This window comes from Eptatretus burgeri, chromosome 10 (assembly GCF_056783735.1).
Source record: "Eptatretus burgeri isolate ZD-2024b chromosome 10, Ebu_testis_v1, whole genome shotgun sequence".
Lineage (NCBI taxonomy): Eukaryota > Metazoa > Chordata > Myxini > Myxiniformes > Myxinidae > Eptatretus > Eptatretus burgeri.
Window position 1 is genome coordinate 106,788,556 of NC_140970.1, and position 18,821 is coordinate 106,807,376.

The window sequence follows — 18,821 nt, forward strand, 5'->3', positions numbered from 1 at the left end:
CAAGTTACTGGAATTTTACACCAGCGCCGCATTTTACACCAGCTCAGGTTGTGTACGAATGGTTTGCTTTCAAGCATTCGGAGGAGTGCCAATCTCAGGACCCATGTTAATTCAGAAGGCAAAGCATTTTCATGATCAGATGGGATTGACTGACCGATGTGCCTTTTCTGATGGCTGGCTGGCTTGTTTCAAGTTGTGACATGGGATACAGCAGCTTAATATCTCAGAAGAACACAGGTCTGCAGATCACAATCCAATAAATTTAGAGCATGGTAATGCAAGCAAGTGACGATAATCCACTTCAAAGTTTGACCGAAGCCGAAATTGAAGATTGGTGTGAAGTGGACCGTGTTATGACCGACTCCAAAATAATCGACGGTGTTGTTAATCCACAGAAGAAAGTTGAACAAGACGATGACTCAGAAGAAGAAGACTTTTCAAAGGAACATATAACTTGGGCTTAATGCTGGGGTGTGTTCCATAACTGATCAGCTTGTAGAGCGCTCCCCAAGTGGCTTAAGCACTTGAGCAAGGACTCCCACAAAACGGTTGATAAGGAACGGCTGGCTTGTCAAGCAATAGCAAGCTGAATGGTAATGGAACACCTGATTGGTAATGGACCTGATAAAGGTCTTGACACGCTTGTGAAGTTTGCTGAAAGTCAGAAAACTTGCAGCATCCGGGAAGTGATGCAGCTGAACCTCACACAAGAACGTTTCACGAGGAAGAGGGGAAAAAAACAACGCAGCAGTACGACTTCAGGAAATTGTTCAAAAAAGCCTCTGGAGTTTTACAAGATGATGAGCTCGATGAGTCTTTGAAAGTGGAAGTTGATCCTTTAGAATTTTGATCGTCCATCAACATCAAAAGATTAATTTATGTTTTATAATACAGGTACGTTGTTGTTTTTCATAAATCATTGCTAATTACCTTTATCATGTACTGTTCTGGAATAATGCTATTATTAGTCATCTCCAAATTTCACCAGAAGGGACGATAGGTTTGCTCTCCGTCTGGCCATCCGTCTGTCTGTCCCACCTGTGGTTTTTCAGACTCCCCCCCCCCCTACTCTTCAACAAAATCAACTGAAACTTGGTACACGGTTTTATTATAAGTTACAGAACAAGTTTGAGTTTCAGGGCACTTCAGCAATTTTTCACCGAGTTTTGCCTTTTTCAAACTTAGAAAAATATCATGTTACATTTGGGTCAGTGTTCAGCTTCCCTGACTCTACCCCACTGCTTTAAAACCATTGGCTGGACAGCTGGCCTGACTCCACACCAATAAAATAATGCGCCACCATTGGAAAAAGGAGCACAGATCGGCAGGCCTCAGGTCGTAGGCCTGGGTGTTAGTCCATGGCCCAGTGCAATTGGAATGATCCGAGGTTTATAGCGACAATGTATTATATATGCACATAATCCGTACGCATGTTTTGGCTTCATGTATGTACATCGGGTTATTTTAATATGAAATAGTCAAAGCCAAGAAACGAACAAAACACGATGGGTTAGAAAGGTTCTTCTTCTTCATTGTGATTCCAGTATCGGCTCGACAATGCATTAAAGTAAACTAATTTTTATCGACGGTTTGTTATCCCAGTTGTCTTTATTGGATTCTTATCTCCAAAAGAACTCAGTAAATGAAAATTGCTTTGTCCTTTTAATTGCCAAATATATCCAAACACGATAGGTTATCCAAACGCATAGGGTTTCTTCTTCCTCTTCCTCATTTTGGTTTCGTTTCGGCTTGAGTGTGCGTTAAATGCAAACAAATTTTTATCTTCCGAACATTCATTGGGACCGGGAGGGGATATACATTGCAAAGCAATAGTTGCTTATGCCGAGTGTTGGCTTAATGGTTATGGTGGCGGGCTTGTGATACTAGGGTCCTGAATTCAAATCAACAGCTCAGCTGTTGAATTAATACTAGGTGGGGTTAACTCGGCCTATCATCTTTTCCGAGGTCGGAACAATTAGTGCCAGCATGCTGGTATACTGTGTCGGAGTGGCGACCCGTCCAGGATTGTGCCCAATAGCCAAGGGGACTGCTTAGGCAGCACCAACGCTCTGCACAGAGTATGGTCCCAATGGATGGAATTCTTGCTCGTTACATTTGCTCCAACACCAAAATAACCATATATGATGTGAAATTATAATGCCAATGGGAGCACCACAATCGCAAACAATCTTGAAAATTGAGAAAGGAAATATCCCAACAACAACACATGAATCATTGTGGATTGATGGTGAGGACAAGCCAAAGCAGCAAGAACGGTCTGTAAATTTGGTTTTCCTAAGACAATTAAATGCCATCAGCATATCAGCAAAGACAAAACAAAAGGAAAGTGGTTGCAAGGAACGATAGCTGTGTGTGCAAGCAATCAGTGACGGATGGGATCAAAAAGGTTGGAGTGGCTTGTTAAATGTGATTAACATCAACAAAGAGCTCAAATGACAAATTAATATTCCATACTGGGCCGGATCCAGGACTTAAAACCGCCAACTGTAAAGCATATATACCGTGTCTGCCTGAAGGTATAATTGTTATTGTGCAGCACAACATTGTTGCAGTACAGTAATGCAATATTCATGAAAGTGAAAAACATCCATGCTTGTTTATTTAAAAAACGAATACTTGTTGAATAAAGGTCGCTGGACTGGAGTGGCAGTGGCATGGGAGTGGGGTGGAATGGGGGAGGGGGTGGGGGAAAGGGGGGGGGGTTCATCCAAACCTTCAAACCACACCTGCATCCACCTACCCTTAACAACATTGCATGAAATGCAACACCAGTCATCGATCAATGAGCAAACAACTAATTTTGTCTACATATAGCTGATTAATGAATGGAAAGATAATAAATGAGTTTTAAAAAATATGGTGTTGTAAAAACAAGTTGTCACGGTGAGCTTAAATTTAAAGAACAGCGAACCAATCATGATAACGACCGCAGTATGGTTCCAACATCCAAGTTGCTGGAAGCGGACATGAGTGAGGAATGTTTTCCTTAATCCACCTGGTTTGCATGCATACTCAAGTTCTCAATTAGGCCTGACAGCTTGCTTTAGTAGACTACAGAGAGGGAGAAGGAAGGAAAGACATGTTATAAGCTTGAGGTTGCTGATTATCAACAATTTACTGACATTTGAAGCATAATATTTTGTTATTTATTGCTTGTAATCAAAACTGCATGGAAATGCAACTATAAGAGTAACATTCAAGCATCTGAAGAGGCCTTAATTTACATCATTAAATATAATCCATTTTCAAATCTTATCAGGTCAGGAAGGAAATTGATTTTCTTGATTGCCAAGCAGTTCATGATTACACATGAAAACCAATCCTCTGATTTCTCAACATCATCCCCGAAGACTTCAATATCGCCTTTTCCCCATTGTTTGAGGAGCCTGTTTATTCTAGGAGAAAGCTTTTGCTTTTTGGCAGAGATAGGTTGCCCTTTGAAAACCTCCATCCTCTGAGAGCCAGTTTGACGGATTCTTGATGTGCAATGTGAACAGGTCAACAACAATCCTATGATGTGCATTTTCCTGAAACTAATCGGGCTCTTTAAATTTCGATTTGGAAAGATGTTCCCTTCCATTGTGTGTTCTGAACTTTTCTCACGGCTCCAAGTGATGTATATTCCCATTTCTTTGTTTGTAATTAAAGTCTCCTCCTTCAGCATGAAAATGTGTAAGCAGGCCCAGGCATACTGTGACTAATTTCCACTGGAAATCCATATCGTCCCACGTGACTCATCTCATTCAGAATTGTTTTACCGATGCTACAGTATCGTCTATTGCCATGGAAACTGGTCACCTGAGATGTTTTGGTCCCTCAAAATATAAGCATGTCAACTTTAGAATCCTTTATGCAATGCATACCTTTATTTTTTTAACACATGAAATGCAGTTCTTACCATCGCACTTTAGGTAAACATTTTGTTGAAAATCTTCACTCAGTGTCATGCCCTATGATAATAAAAGTTGTATTAAAACTTTTGTTCTTCAATGATATATGCATCTCCAAGGGCGCAGCCATGTTTACTAACACCACGAAGGCAGAGTTCCAAAAACTATGCATTTTGTGTGCTCCACAGATATGACATATTACCATAACCCTGGGGTTATGTTCATGAGGTATCAGGTTTCTGTGCAAATAAATTCACCTTACTTATTGACTCAGCTTCATCGAAGACATTCAATGATGGAGTGAATGAAAAATCAGGGCATTACCCCTGGGTACACACTTGGCAGAATGATAACACTGAGGAGGAAGTCAACGTGGGACAGAATCAGCAAAATGTACCAATGAACCAATGTTATAGCAAATACCTATTTTGGGGGGCAACCCCTCCTGTAAATCCCCTTCGACCCCAATTTTATAAATAGTGTGAAAAAACTTTGGTACACCACGGGTCATGAAGGTTGTGGTAAAGTTTCATCGAAATCGTGTGTGTAGTTTCAGAGAAAAAGGTGCAAGTTTTTGTGGACAGACGGACAGACGGACGGACGGACTGATGATGCGCCATCTGATAAGCTCCCCAGAACTACAGTGCCGATAGAGAGTCTACAATCTCTTTCAAAATGTTCACCTTTTGTTGCCTTACAGCCTGGAATGAAATTGCATTAAATCAGACTTTTTACACCTTTACAATGTAAACCCACAACTTCCAAGTGAAAAACAAATTCTATAAATTCTGGAAAATTAATTAAAAAATACAAAACCAGAATATCTTGGCTGAATAAGTTTTTCAAATATTTTTATACCCATCCTCTGACCTGTGCCTTTCCACAACTTTATCCTTTTGAAAGCTCCTTGGTGCTCATGGTTGAGTCTTTGCAGTGAAATGCACTACCCAGCAGAGGAAAACTACAAGAACAGCTGATTTTATTCTAAAATAATCAGAATCACTACAGTGCAACACAGGTGGAGACCAATTAAGTTGGTGTGTGATTTTGAAAGCGATTGATTACATCTAAGCAGGAGTGCAAAGGTGTGCATGCTCTCAGCATCACAGCCAGTGATGACGGGGCCGTCCAGCTCAGTTTTGGGCGAAAAGCAAAAAGTAGTAGTCTGCTCGTGAATCCTAGAGAACCGAAGTCAACCTCACCTCCATGTTGGTGCACCCTGGAAACTAAGATCTTGCAGTGTTAGGCTGATGAGGCTCTGGCTAAGGGAAGGAAAACCCTGAAAATAAACCTACTGCAGAGGGCCAACAACCCACTCGGTTCAAAACTATTGTAAAGGAAACTGCAAGTGAAACTCAAATACCAGCTAATGCTGGTCATGGTTCTGGTAAGGTGACAGTCCAAATCTCGGAGGATGATGACATCAGGTTTGTGGACAGTATGGCGCTTCTGGGCCAAAGCCGAAAGGACGTCCAGCGGCCGACAACGTCGATAACCAGGCCAAAAGAAACAACTAATATAGGATGCTGGAATGCATTAAGAACACTATACACAATGGGTAAATAGCTCAACTAGCAAAGGAGATGGCTAGATATGATATTGATATCCTGGGGATTGGCAAATGCAGGTGGAGAGGATATGGAAAAGTCAAGTAGAACTGTGGAGAGAATGTCATATTTTCAGGGAGAGAAGACAACTTACACCACCATGGAGTTGCAATTATGATGTCCAAGAGGGCTGAGAAATCATGACTTGAATTGAAACTGATTAATGAAAGGATAATATATGCCAGATTCTTCTCTGAATATGTGAAGCTTTCTGTGATTCAAGTTTATGCACCTACCAACGATGCAAGTGAGGAAGACAAAGAAAGATTCGATGAGCATTTACAATCAGTGGTCGGTGGGGTACACAAACAAGACATTGATAATAACGGGGGATCTCAATGCCAAAGTGGGAGATAGCAACGAGGGAGATGAGAGGGTCATCGGAAGTCATGGACTGGGTGATAGAAATAAAAATGGAGAAAAGCTCATCAAATTGTGTGGACTTGATAATCTTGTGATAACTGGCACCATTTTCCCCACATAATATGCTACATAAGCAAACATGGACCTCCCCAGGAAGTAAGACAAAGAACCAGATAGACCATGTGATGGTAAGCAAGCAACAAAGGACATCGATAATGGACTCTCGAGTCATGGTTGATGGACTTGGGCATTTGATACAATCTGGCATCCTGCTTTGCTCGCAAGCTCTGCCTGTGCTGTTCAAGGCCACCTTAATGACTCGATTTCTGACTTCGTCCACTCAAGCAATCAATGTGTTGCTTATGGAACCCTGCCCTCTCACCTCCCCGTGGAGGCTGGAGTGCCCTATTGCAGTGTGTTGGGCCCCGTCTGGTTCTATATCTACATAAATGACCTCCCGGATGCTCTGGAAAACCTTCTCTTCCTTTTCACAGACAACTCCACATTGTGTTGTAACTTCCTCTTGGTGAAACTTGAAAAATCCAGATTCACTGTTCACCTCACCTCCCTTGCTCTTCGCTTCTCCCGTATGTGAAACTGCCTTCCAGAGGCGGTGTTATCTCACTCTTGTCTCCACAGCTTCAAAGCAGGCAGTACACTGAAATCTGACATCACCCCCCCACCCTTATCCATGATCATTACTAGCCCCATTAACCCCAACTAATCCAACATTCTTAATTGCAGGTTGCAATCTTTACTTCACTCCTCTCCTCTTTTCCTGCTCATTCATTCCCTTGCTTTTGCCCGAAGGTTACCCTGACATCCTCCTGTCAGTTCAAACCTGTCATCTTGGTCTGTCATGAGCCTCGATCTTGGAGAGAAAAGTTAAATGTTATTGGTGTTGTCATTGTTTTGAAGGGACACAGATTTATGATGGACAAACGGGGAAGGGGGAGGGAGAATGGGGGAAGAGAGAATGAGAGCAGGGGGGAGTGGGCAGTCAAGTTAGAAAATGTAAATAAGGAAAAGAAGGGAAGAATGTATGCAAAGGAGAAATAACTGAAGATAGTACAGCATATGAGGTGTGAGGAGAGAGTGAAAAGGAGGATGTGATGACATCGGACTAATGACAGAGAAGGAAAGACAAATGGATGGAGCATAAAGGAAGCTATAGGGTTGGTTCTGCCATGTTTGTGCATATAAATATATGCTGCTCTTCAATGAGCCATGACACCTGTAGAACAGAAAAGATGGTCTCAAAAAGCTAGTTCTTTGAAATATTGGAGGGATAGAACAATGAAATCCAGGTGTTATTCCTCAACAGCACCAGGCTGCAAGCTCATTGTCCTTCAAAGATATACTGTGAGATTTTTAATGTCCAAGAGAATGCAGGCAAAAGGGAACACCAGCTGAAAGGGGAACCCAAACGCAAGTTGTTCTTTTTCTTCTGAAAACCATTGAAAATCATTAATTACAGCCAAATTTGAAGTGGGGGCGGGGGGGGGGGAACAAAGTGCCGAACAAAGCCCGAAAGTGTCGATTTTCGATTTTTGCCAGTGACGTCACACTCAGAACCCACCTTGATCCAAATGGCGGCTGACACCGAGAACAGTGGATTTCAAGCTCGGATTCCGATTCCGATTCCACAGTCATTAGCAACTCTGAAGGTTCTCAGAATGTTGAAACTGATCGGTGGGATTTTAGTTAAACTATTGGAGACAAAAATATTGATGGAAACGCTTTTCGGGGAACTACGGAGCCATACCGTTTTGAGCCTTATGCAAGTGATTCAGACGTAGATGGTGACAATGGAGGTGTTTGTGCAGATGAAAATGCTGGTCACGTGTACAAGACAGATTTGTAGGTTTTGTTTTTCCATTCAATTGACGGTTTATAAGAGATTTTGTATCAGTTGATAAATCAGTTGTATTACTCCAGCAGAAATACCTGTCATCGCCTGACAGTTGACACCGCCCAGGCACACTCAGACACCGCCGCCAAACGTTTTGTCCCACCTCCGCAGGCTGACCAGGTGTCCTGTATGTTACAGGATCGTCTCGTTTCATACTTTCTCGGGACGCCGTTTGTGTCTGTGGTTGAGCTGTGTCATGTCCGTGTCGTGTATGTGGTCATGCGGTCTGTGTCCACATCATGTCATTGCCCCGCCCCAGTGGACACACAGACATACAAACTACACACTACAAATTATCTGAGACATTACAAAGACATTTCAGATATACAACTCCTCATTCTCTCTCTTTTCTTGAATGCCCATCGTACTGAATTCAAATTTTCCTTTGGAGGTAATTTATTTGATCTCGGAGTTGATTCAATGGCATCCGAGACACTGGAATCTATGTTTTGGAGCACTTCAGATGTGGATGGTAAGGTGACGGCACTGTCAGTCAGCACATCCAGCAAGGTGAGATCGGTCGCCGGCAGGCCAACACAGGTGTTTGATTCACCACTCAAATCGCCCGTGTACATGTGCTGGTAGCTAGGTAGAGATGGTCTTGCAGTTTAAAGTGACAGTTGTTTCTTCTGCTTAATTGTGGGGATGGCATCCTCTCTCAATCATGGAGGATAACCACAAGATATAGCCATCTCAGTTGTTTCATCACAGTGCTCTGTAACATGTTCCGAGCACAAAAACGAACATTTTGAAAGCCCGAACCACACTCGGATATTTCGGACAAACCTCGTCCAATTTCTAGCAAACTTGGGTTCTTTCGTCCGTTGTTGTAGCAAGACACCATCTCGTTTTGTATTACTATACAAGCACCAAGGACACATAAAGTCAGCATATCGAAAATTATTCACCGTTTGAGTTAAATTCCGGTTCTGGGTTTGGAGCGTTGAGAGGTCTCCTGAGGAGCTCTCTGCTGACGATCTCAAAGATAAGTTTCCGGTCATTATTTGTCCCGTTTTAACTGTTTATTTTTCTCACCTACATGTTACTGTGTGTTCCCAGTTCAGTTTTGTTTCAAAAATCGTGCTATTTTGTGAGTTTTTGGCGACGTTGTCTTACCGGGTGTTTGAGGCCGAGGCTTGAGGCTTGAGGCCGAGGCTGAGGCCTACCAGTTCCCCTCGGTGTACGATCGTTTTATTTGTTTTTTTCTCCCCATTACCTTCAATTTCTATCTTCCCCACTTTCCTAACGTCCCCCATTTCTCGCAACGAGTCTCTCTATTTATTATCTTAAAAAAAAATAATAATAATAATAATTAAAAAACCACCACCTTTCTCCTGATTTTGCTTCTTCTTCATCGCCTCTTCTTCTTCCTCCTCTTCTTCTTCCTCGATTTTTTCAACAACACTTCCATGACCTAATCTGTTGAAAACTCTCAAACATTCATAATAATAACAAAAACGATATCTTATAATGCTTCATCTTCCTCTCTCACACATGTGGTACTCTTTATTGTTTCATAATGCACTACTCTTCTGCTATTTTAAGACTGCTCTCATTTCGACCTCTCCTTCATTCCTTTCCTAAAAAATCCAACTGTAACAGCGTTTCTTCTCTCCATTCTCTGAATTCGCCTTTATTGCATCCATCAAGAATTGTGTTAAATCGCATCTCTGACCGAAAAATTTTTCAAATCCCAGTTTGCTATGAATGTTCGCTTTCCATCAACCATTCTTTTTTTACAACTTCAGTGCCATCTCTCCCCTTTCACCCCTCACTCTCACTCTCACTCTCAAAGCAACCATCCCACTCTTCTCCCTCCAAGCCTCCCTCTCACCTCTCTCAAAAATTCCCCCCTCACCTTTGTCCCACCCTTCATCCCCCTCACTCATCCTCCACAAAGTTGCCCCCCCCTCTCATCCATAAAGTTGCCTCCTTCCACTGCCCTCTCACCTCCATCTCTTCACTCCACCTCCTCAAATCCTCAACTGCCTTCTTCCCCCTCTCTTGTCCCCCCTCTCCCCCAGCACCACAGAGCCTTTTCTACTCCTCATCTGGCCCCCTCCCTAGCTATTCTGCAATCCCCCACACTCTTTCAACAACCCTCCTTTCCTCCCCTACTCATCCCTTGTCCTACCCTCCCCCCCAACCCCTGCACCCAAAGCCTCCTCCCCTACCTCTTCATTAAGATTGTGGACCTGAAATATCCAGGGCCTTCGCTCAAACCTTTCAGATCTTTCCATACAGTTTGCCACTGTCAAACCAGACATAATCTGCCAAACAGAAACTTTCCTCCCCCCAAGACATGTCTGACTCCCAAGTCTCTCTCCCTGGTTACTCCCTCCTCCGGTATGACAGACCTGAGCCTCGTCCTGGTGGAGGTGTTGCTCTCTTCATCAAAGACTCTATTCCTCACTCTCCATGTACTGCTCTCACTCCCCCACACCCCCAGGAATACCTCTGGCTACGGCTTCCCCTCCACTCCCACCTAATGTTTATATGTGTATTGTACCGTCCACCGAACAGTGATGACTCCATTACACCTCACTATCCGAAAACATGGACCATCTTCTATCTTCTCATCCAAACTCTCTCTTCCTCTTATGTGGCGACTTCAATTGTAATCATGCCAGTTGGCTCGGTGTGGGTACCTCTCTCACCTGTTATGGCACCTCAGCAAAAGCTTTCTGCGACTCATTGGGACTGACTCAATCGGTCAACTTCCTGACCCGGATCTCAACCAATGGTACTCCATCTCTTCTGGATCTGATTTTGACAAATTTCCCTGAAAATATGTGCTGCTCTTCCTCCGCTCCAATCGGTTCTTCTGAAAACTTCCTTGTCAAAGTGGACATCTCTCTGGATATTATCAGAGAACCACCTCACCGCCGTCAAGTCTGGCATTTCACTCAAGGCGACTGGCAGGGTCTCCAAGCAGCCATCAAACTTATAGACTGGTCTCCTATCGCTACTTTCTCCAACATAAACTCATCCTGGGAATTCTTTTAAAGAAACTTGCCCTCCCTCATGCACAGATTTATCCCCTCTCGTCTTCAGTTGTCCTACCCTTCCTCCCGCCCTTGGTTTACTGAAGCTTGTGGCGAGGCAGTTGTCCTGAAACAACTTGCCTTTCCTTTGCCTCATGGAAAGCAAACCCAACTGAGGGCAATCTCAGTTCCTTCCATAAAGCTCGGAACAAGTGTGTATCTACCCTCAGGAGACCCAGAAAACAACATCTTTCTATTCTCAAGTCTGAACTCTCAAACCTCTCTCCCTCCTCAAAATCCTGGTGACGTCTAATCAAATCTGTTTCTGGTGTATGTTCCCCCTCCATCCCCTCCCTTTCCTCAAATGGCCGCACTGCTGATACCGCACGTGAAAAAGCTGAATGCCTAAACTCGGTGTTTGCAGCTAAATCTTGTGTCAAAAACCCATCACTTTCTCCACCCACCTTAACCAGTCGCACCAAACTGTCCCTGGACTCTGTGTCCTTTTCTCCTGACAAGGTGGAGAGCTTGCTGTCAAACCTCGACTCAGATTCTGCAACCGGTCCAGACAGCATTAGCCTACGTGTCCTCAAAGCCTGCTCGTCTGTTCTTGCTCACCCTCTCTCTGTTCTATTCACCCTCTCATTTGCCCAAGGTCATCTGCCATCTGCTTGGAAATCTGCAAACATCACTGCCCTGCATAAAAAGGTGCAAAAACAGATCCCTGCAACTACAGACCAATCAGCCTTCTCCCAATCATCAGCAAAGTTATGGAATCCATCATCGCTTCAGACATGAAATCCTTCCTCTTCTCCAATGGCTTGATTTCCGATCATTAATTTGGTTTCAGACCAGGTCACTCTACCCTGGATATGCTGCTTCAGCTCTGCCAACAATGGATGGAGGTCCTCACTGCCAGACAGGAAATCCGAGCCGTATCCCTGGACATATCACGTGCTTTTGACACAGTCTGGCACCCTGCCCTACTCACCAAACTCTCCTCCCATGGTGTCCAAGGCCATCTCCACTGATGGCTCACAGACTTCCTCTCCTGTCACAGTCAACGTGTGGCCCTAAATGGAGTTCTTTCATCCCCTCTTCCTGTGCAGGCTGGAGTTCCTCAAGGCAGCGTTCTGGGCCCTGTTCTTTTTCTGGTTTTCATTAATGATCTCTCGACTCTCTGGAAAATCCTCTATATCTCTTTGCTGATGACTCCACCCTCTGCCGTACCATCGGTCATCCCTCAGACCGGCAAGCAGCAGCTTCTTCGCTCACTGCAGATCTGGACAAAATCACAAACTGGTCCAACACGTGGAACGTATTTCAATCCAGACAAATCTCACACTCTCACTATGTCTCTTCGAAACGACCGCTTAGAAAACCCACCCATCCACTTTCTCAACAATCCTTTGGAAGAAGTCCTTTCTTTCAAGTTTCTGGGTCTCACTATCTGCAATGACCTTTCCTGGGAAAGCCACATTTCAAACCTCGCCTCCAAAGTCAGTCGCCGACTGGGAATCCTCCGTCGTGCAAAGTCCTTCTTCGGCCCTCTTGAGCTCCTGACCACTTACAAAGCTTTTGTCCGTAGCCTGATGGAGTACTGCTCTCCCCTCTGGGCTGGTGCTCCTGCCTCCCACCTTTCTCAGCTTCACGCCGTAGAAACCAGGGCATTTCGGATCATCGGCATCTCCCGCAATGAGGCTGAGTCTTTGGGCCTCTCACTCAATCACCGCAGGTTGGTCGGTGGTCTTTCTGTCTTCTGCCGTTTCCTCTCCAGCCTTGCCCCCCTCCCCTGCTCTCTGTGCGATTTGTCCCCACCACATTTCCTCAGGGCGCTCAAGGTCAGCCAACAACCCCCTTCTGGTAAAACTACCAAAATCACGAATCACTGCTCACCTTCACTCTTTCATTCCTCTTTTTTCCCGCCTTTGGAATAAACTCCCTCACTCTATTCTTTCCCATTCTTCCCTCCAGGCTTTCAAAACAGCTGTTCACCACCACCTCTTATCATTATCTTATCACCACCCCCATCCAAATCCTCGATCTTTTCTACCCCCGATAATCCACCCAAGCCCACTTCCTTCAAATTCCCTGCTTTCCTTCCTGAAAGTCCCTGTAATGTCCATCTTCTATTCCCCATGTTCCCCATCTCATCCCTCTCCCTTCCACAGATCTCCTCATGTGTCTGTTCCCCACTATTTTGTCCCTTCCACTCCCGCCCTCTCTTGTCTCATGCCCCCCTTGATGTGCGTTGTGTGTTAGCTCTCACACGAGCCTCGCAAGGTAAACAAACAAAAAAAAAAATCGTACTGTGATGTAACCCATTGACAGTACGAACATGGCAGTTGACTCCTGGGCGTGACATCGTGGCAAAGCATGAAGACGAATAAGATTTCGACTTTTAATCGAAAAATTACTTCATAAATCGCAAATCGGAAAAAGACATTAAATCTATTTTGGAGGGTGTCAGGGCATAGATAGAGGTGGTCTGAACATTCGGGTTCCCCTTTAAGCGCTGTCTGACAGAGAGCACCACCAGTCTACAAAATGTCACGCCCTGACTCAGAAGCACCAAATAATTATGTCGTGAAATCACACATCTTTTCGACACAAACCAAGACTCGACCACATGCTTACAAACTATAATTCATATTTCCTACAGCAGTACCTGCTACACACAAGTGGGAACGTTTCTCTGATTGTGGGGGAGGGAGATTGGGCTGGGGGGGGGTCTTATATCATCTCATTTAGCAATGTTGTTGATTAGTTTCACTCTCAATGCTGGCGAAGTCGGCAAGCTATCGCCGGCACCTTGACCAAATTCCGAATTCGTACCTTAACCTATACAGGGCATTGCATCAGCGGAACAGCCGTGCCCTCGGCCAATGATTCTACTCGCAGCCTTGTGCTGCACACGAAAGAAGACGACTAATGCTGGCGAACACTTGCTGCATGATAATGACGACTACTTTCAACATGATAAAGCGTGCACTCAACCAATGAAGCAAAATCGTGGAATGCATTCTCTGTATCTGAGACATTCCACATTTAAAACTCCAAGTATCTTCCACAGGCATCACAACCAAACAATCTTAATATGGGGAGAGTGGGGTCGAAATGGGACATGACTCCCTTGACATCACCATCTTACGACCAATGGAGTTTCTGACTTGCATTTCAAGTCGACCTTTCACACGATGAAGTCTCAACACAGATATCAGAATAATTCCAGCTCTGACAGAGAATGTCAGAATAGAAAAAAATCCAACGACGTATCCCACTTCTCCCCTCTTCCCCTGCAAATTAACAGGTTCATTGAGACACCACCTCACAGCTTGGGCAATTTATACCGCCATGTCCAGGCAATAGTGAGGGTAAATGATGGACCGGCCCCATATTAGATATGACGTAAGCTACAATCTAGCCCAGGCAAACAAGTACATGACGTGTCAGTGAAATAACGCTTGCTTTACTTGAGCAGAATTCTAAGATGTAAGATTGGATCACATGGATATTAGATTTCAGCGGCAAGTCAAGTCACAGATGCTTTGAACATTTGAACATGGGGGGGGGGGGTGGCTTTTGATGTTCCCTTTTGTGAATTAAAAAAAAAAGTATTTTAAGTGCAATTTTATTTGGTTAAATACAGTAATTCTACAGAGCTTTTGAAACATTTTTTATTTTTTAATGTAAGTTGTGTATTTTGTTTTTAAAGGGGTCAATCAATTCATCTGCAATTTGTACACACCTGATATTCAGCAGGAATGAAGCTGTCAATGATGAGCATTTGCAGACGAAGCTCACGACTCAATTGTCGTATGTTCTCCAGGAGGCCCTCAATTTCCCTCTGGTGCTCTTGTTGTAAATCAGCCATCTGTGAGAATATTAACCACGCAGGAGGGGATGAGGGTCATAAAGAGAGGTTAAAAAAAACAAACTTCATATGATGACCTTTGAATGATCAACGAGAAAGTATAAACTTCCTGTTCTCAAAGGTACGAGTGGTTGTCAACATTTACTTACAACAATAAAACTTAACAAGAAGCTTCATTAACGAACAAAGATGAGGTGGACAAATGGTGAAGTAGTGCATCGGAAAATAATTATTAATGTGCAGACCATGAAATAAGTTGGGGGAAAAAACGAAGAAGATGATTTGAAAATTTAAGCAATTCAATCCACTTACATTACTGGTACGAATGAGTGTCAGAATATAATGGGAGTACAGAAATAGGACAATGCCTCGGTGCACACTGTGATGCTCGTGTACGAGCGTCTGTGCCAGCGTGGCATTCCAGGCAGTTTCATAACAAGTATTTCTGAATATTTTTTTGGATCTTACCCCGTTGATGGTAACCATATTCCACATTCCTTAAACATTGAATCTAATGCAAAATTACTACTTTCCTTCCTGAAAGTCCCTGTGGTGTCCATCTTGTATACCCCGTGTTCCCCGCCCCATCCCTCTCCCTTCCAAAGATCTCCTAATGTCTCTGTTCCACACTGTTTTGTCCTTCCCACTCCCGCCCCTCTTGTCTCATGCCCCGCTTGCTGTGCGGTGTGTGTTAGCTCTCGTACGAGCCTTGACAAGGTATATAAAAAAAAATTAGAGAAAACTTTATTCAACATCAATCTGTCTGTTAATTATAAGGAGGCTCCACTGGAAACACACAAAAAAAACAACACACACACACACCTTTCATCCTGACTGCATCACCCTATCTCATGCCTGGTGTTGTCTTAGTGGTTAGGGAGGTGGTTTGGGATTCTAGGGTCCTGAATTTCAGCCCCGTTTCCACTGAATTAACACCAAGGGGTTGACTCAGCCCGTCATCCTTCCGAGGTCGGCGAAATGAGCACCAGTACACTGGTAATCGGGGCACTGCATCAGCGGCATAGCCGCACCCCTAACAAATGATGCAAGCAGCAGCCAAAAACGGCAGCACACGATGGGAACCCTATCTCATAAAAGTGTTGATGTAATGAATCCTTGTTTTAGAATTATTTTCGACACGTCTCTACAAGGCAACATGATTATTCCTTGACTTGGATGCCAATGATTAATTGATCTTAGCTCAATTATTTCACATAATAAATCTTTACAGGGAACAAGTTTTGCCTGTAAGTGCAAATAAATTGACTCTTTGGATTTACATCATTGCTAATACGCAACTTTCGAAATAATGAATGAATGCTAAACGAGGCCTTTTGCGTATGTGTGGGCGTGTGTGCTGTGTGTGTATTTACAGTGACTCGGTTATGCTCAACGGGCACTTTTAGCTTGCAGTTGCCAGAGTGAAAAGTGTAATTGAAATAGTCTTTTAAACAGAATTTTCAGCATTTAGCAAAACGGACAAAGCTAGGAAAGGGCAGAGGGTGCAAGACCACAAAGGAGGTGGAAGAAGACCACGAACCTGTCTGCAATGCGAGTTATGATAATGGAAATTTTACAACTTTTCTTGTGACATGTCGGTAAGAGAAGACCAAATGTGAATCGAGTCCATCACCACCTAGCCAAATTAACATAGATGATTAGCAAAATAGTTCCTAACCCAAGCAAGCTTTGGCATTTCTCGACTCATTCCATCTCTGCTTTATACGACGCCATTTTGGCGTCGATCTCTTTCCTGTGGTAGAAAAAACAACGCCTGCAGAGAATCTGGGGTGCCACGTCGAACTAAAAGCTTTTGTGGAATTTCCTGGCCCATCTGAATGAGGAAGGACAAGACAAATACACCACCTGTATTTACTTGAAGTAAATTTACAGAATGTTCCAAACCAACTGAGCCCATTGTGTTCGAACAAACAGGACAATTGCTTGCATCTGCTCCGGAATGTTTGACCCACAAAACACATCTCCAGACTGATACCTGAAAAAGCTACTTGTAAGGAAACCAGACGATATGCCCCATCACAATTACAGTGCAAAGAACATTGTAGATAAACTTGAAATAAGAGTTTCCACCAACGACACACTCGTTATATAAAACAGATATTCAAACCCGGTAATCACTAACACGAGGCATTTATCTCAATTCTGTTGGTCATAATGTTGTCTTCGAATTTCATGCCATCATGCATTATTCTTCATTGTAACATGTCTATTCTGGCCGGATAGCATCGAGGTATATGCACTTGTCTCAGAGCTCTTTAACTTGGGTTTGAATCCTGACCCGGCTATAAACTGTCATCCCATTTCAGATTCCAATCAGAGTCCAATATGCATTTGCTGACAACACTGCAACGCATCATAAGTGACGACATCTAAATTAGTGCAAAGAATACATGGATCAGACAAATGTGTGTGCAGTGTAATAGTCTACATGGTTAACCCCAAATTAAAATGGGAATATTACATCCAGATGGCATGAGAAGAAAACGGAAAAACAACCTGTTTGTGTTGTGATGAAAAAAAATCACAAAAACCTGGCAAGCAGCCCTTTGTATTTTCATTCCTTTCACTCGTGCTTTTCTCAAGCTTGGGAAACATTCATGTGATTTTGGCTGACGGTGCTGTACCAAGTGGATGTGAAAGCAGCGCAGGAAAGATACAGTGGGAAATCTCTGAAGTCAAATCCCTGCCAGCAAAGGCTCGAAAGGTTTCACTCGTTGGGTTCACGGCTTTCCGCAGCAAAAAAGTGAAAGAATAAGATTTCTCTAAACCGCTAAAGCAAAACACATGGACTTGGCCACTGTGCAACATTACTGACATCGGGGCGACATGTGTATGGGACCGGGTTCATACCCTACGAGCATCGAATGAAGTGAATGACAAGACTATGAAGATAAACATCCTTGAAGAGCAATACTAATTAAACACTGACACAAGTAAGAAAGATGCTGATGGACTGGGCAGAAGGTAATCATGATTCAGTAATTTTTACAATCACAAGGTGACAAGAAATTATGAAAAACTTCACAAACAAAACGAAAACAAAAATTATCAAAACAACGATGACAAATACCTCTGGTTAATAAATAAAATACTTGGACTTTTGTAGCCATTTCCATTTGCTGAAGCACATGATAGTTGTTAAATCAATTCGTCATCATCATGAACCAATTATATTTATTAAAGCTATTCATAAAAGTCCAAGATGCATGAACTTTGGAAATGTATACGATACATGGACTTTGGAAATGTGTATGATATATGAAATTTGTAAATGTGTATGATACATGAAATTTGTAAATGTGTATGATACATTAACTTGGTGAAGGTGTATAATACATTAACTTGGTGAAGGTGTATAATACATTAACTTGGTGAAGGTGTATAATACATTAACTTGGTGAAGGTGTATGATACATTTACTTTGGAAATGTATGTGATACATAAACTTTGGAAATGTATGATACATGAACTTTGTAAAGGTGTATGATACATGGAATTTGTAAATGTGTATGATACATGAAATTTGTAAATGTATACGATACATGAACTTTGGAAATTTTTCGATACATGAGCTTTGGAAATTTTTCGATATATGAACTTTGGAAATGTATACGATACATGAACTTTGTAAAGGTGTATGATACATAAAATTTGTAAATGTATACAATACATGAACTTTGTAAAGGTGTATGATACATGAACTTTGTAAAGGTGTATGATACATTAACTTGGTGAAGGTGTACGATACATGAAATTTGGAAATGTATTTGATACATGAACTTTGTAAAGGTGTATGATGCATGAACTTTGTAAATGTGTATGATACATGAACTTTGTAAATATGTATGATACATTAACTTGGTGAAGGTGTATGATACATTGACTTGGTGAAGGTGTATGATACATTAACTTGGTGAAGGTGTATGATACATTAACTTGGTGAAGGTGTATGATACATGAACTTTGGAAATGTATGTGATACATATACTTTGGAAATGTATGATACATGAACTTTGTAAAGGTGTATGATAAATGAAATTTGTAAATGTATACGATACATGAACTTTGGAAATTTTTCGATTTATGAACTTTGGAAATGTATACGATACATGAACTTTATAAATGTGGATGATACATGAACTTTGTAAA

General features: G+C 42.7%; 1 protein-coding gene across 4 annotated transcripts in view; it reads right to left on the reverse strand.

Annotated features, from left to right (window-relative positions):
* The window catches only part of KIF3A (kinesin family member 3A), a 198,155-nt gene that overhangs the window by 50,527 nt on the left and 128,807 nt on the right, over positions 1-18,821 (reverse strand). For all 4 annotated transcript variants that reach the window (XM_085899852.1, XM_085899850.1, XM_085899851.1 and 1 more), the window contains one exon: positions 14,526-14,651. In XM_085899852.1, the coding sequence (XP_085755978.1) occupies positions 14,526-14,651 (126 nt within the window). The remainder of the gene's footprint in view (positions 1-14,525; positions 14,652-18,821) is intronic.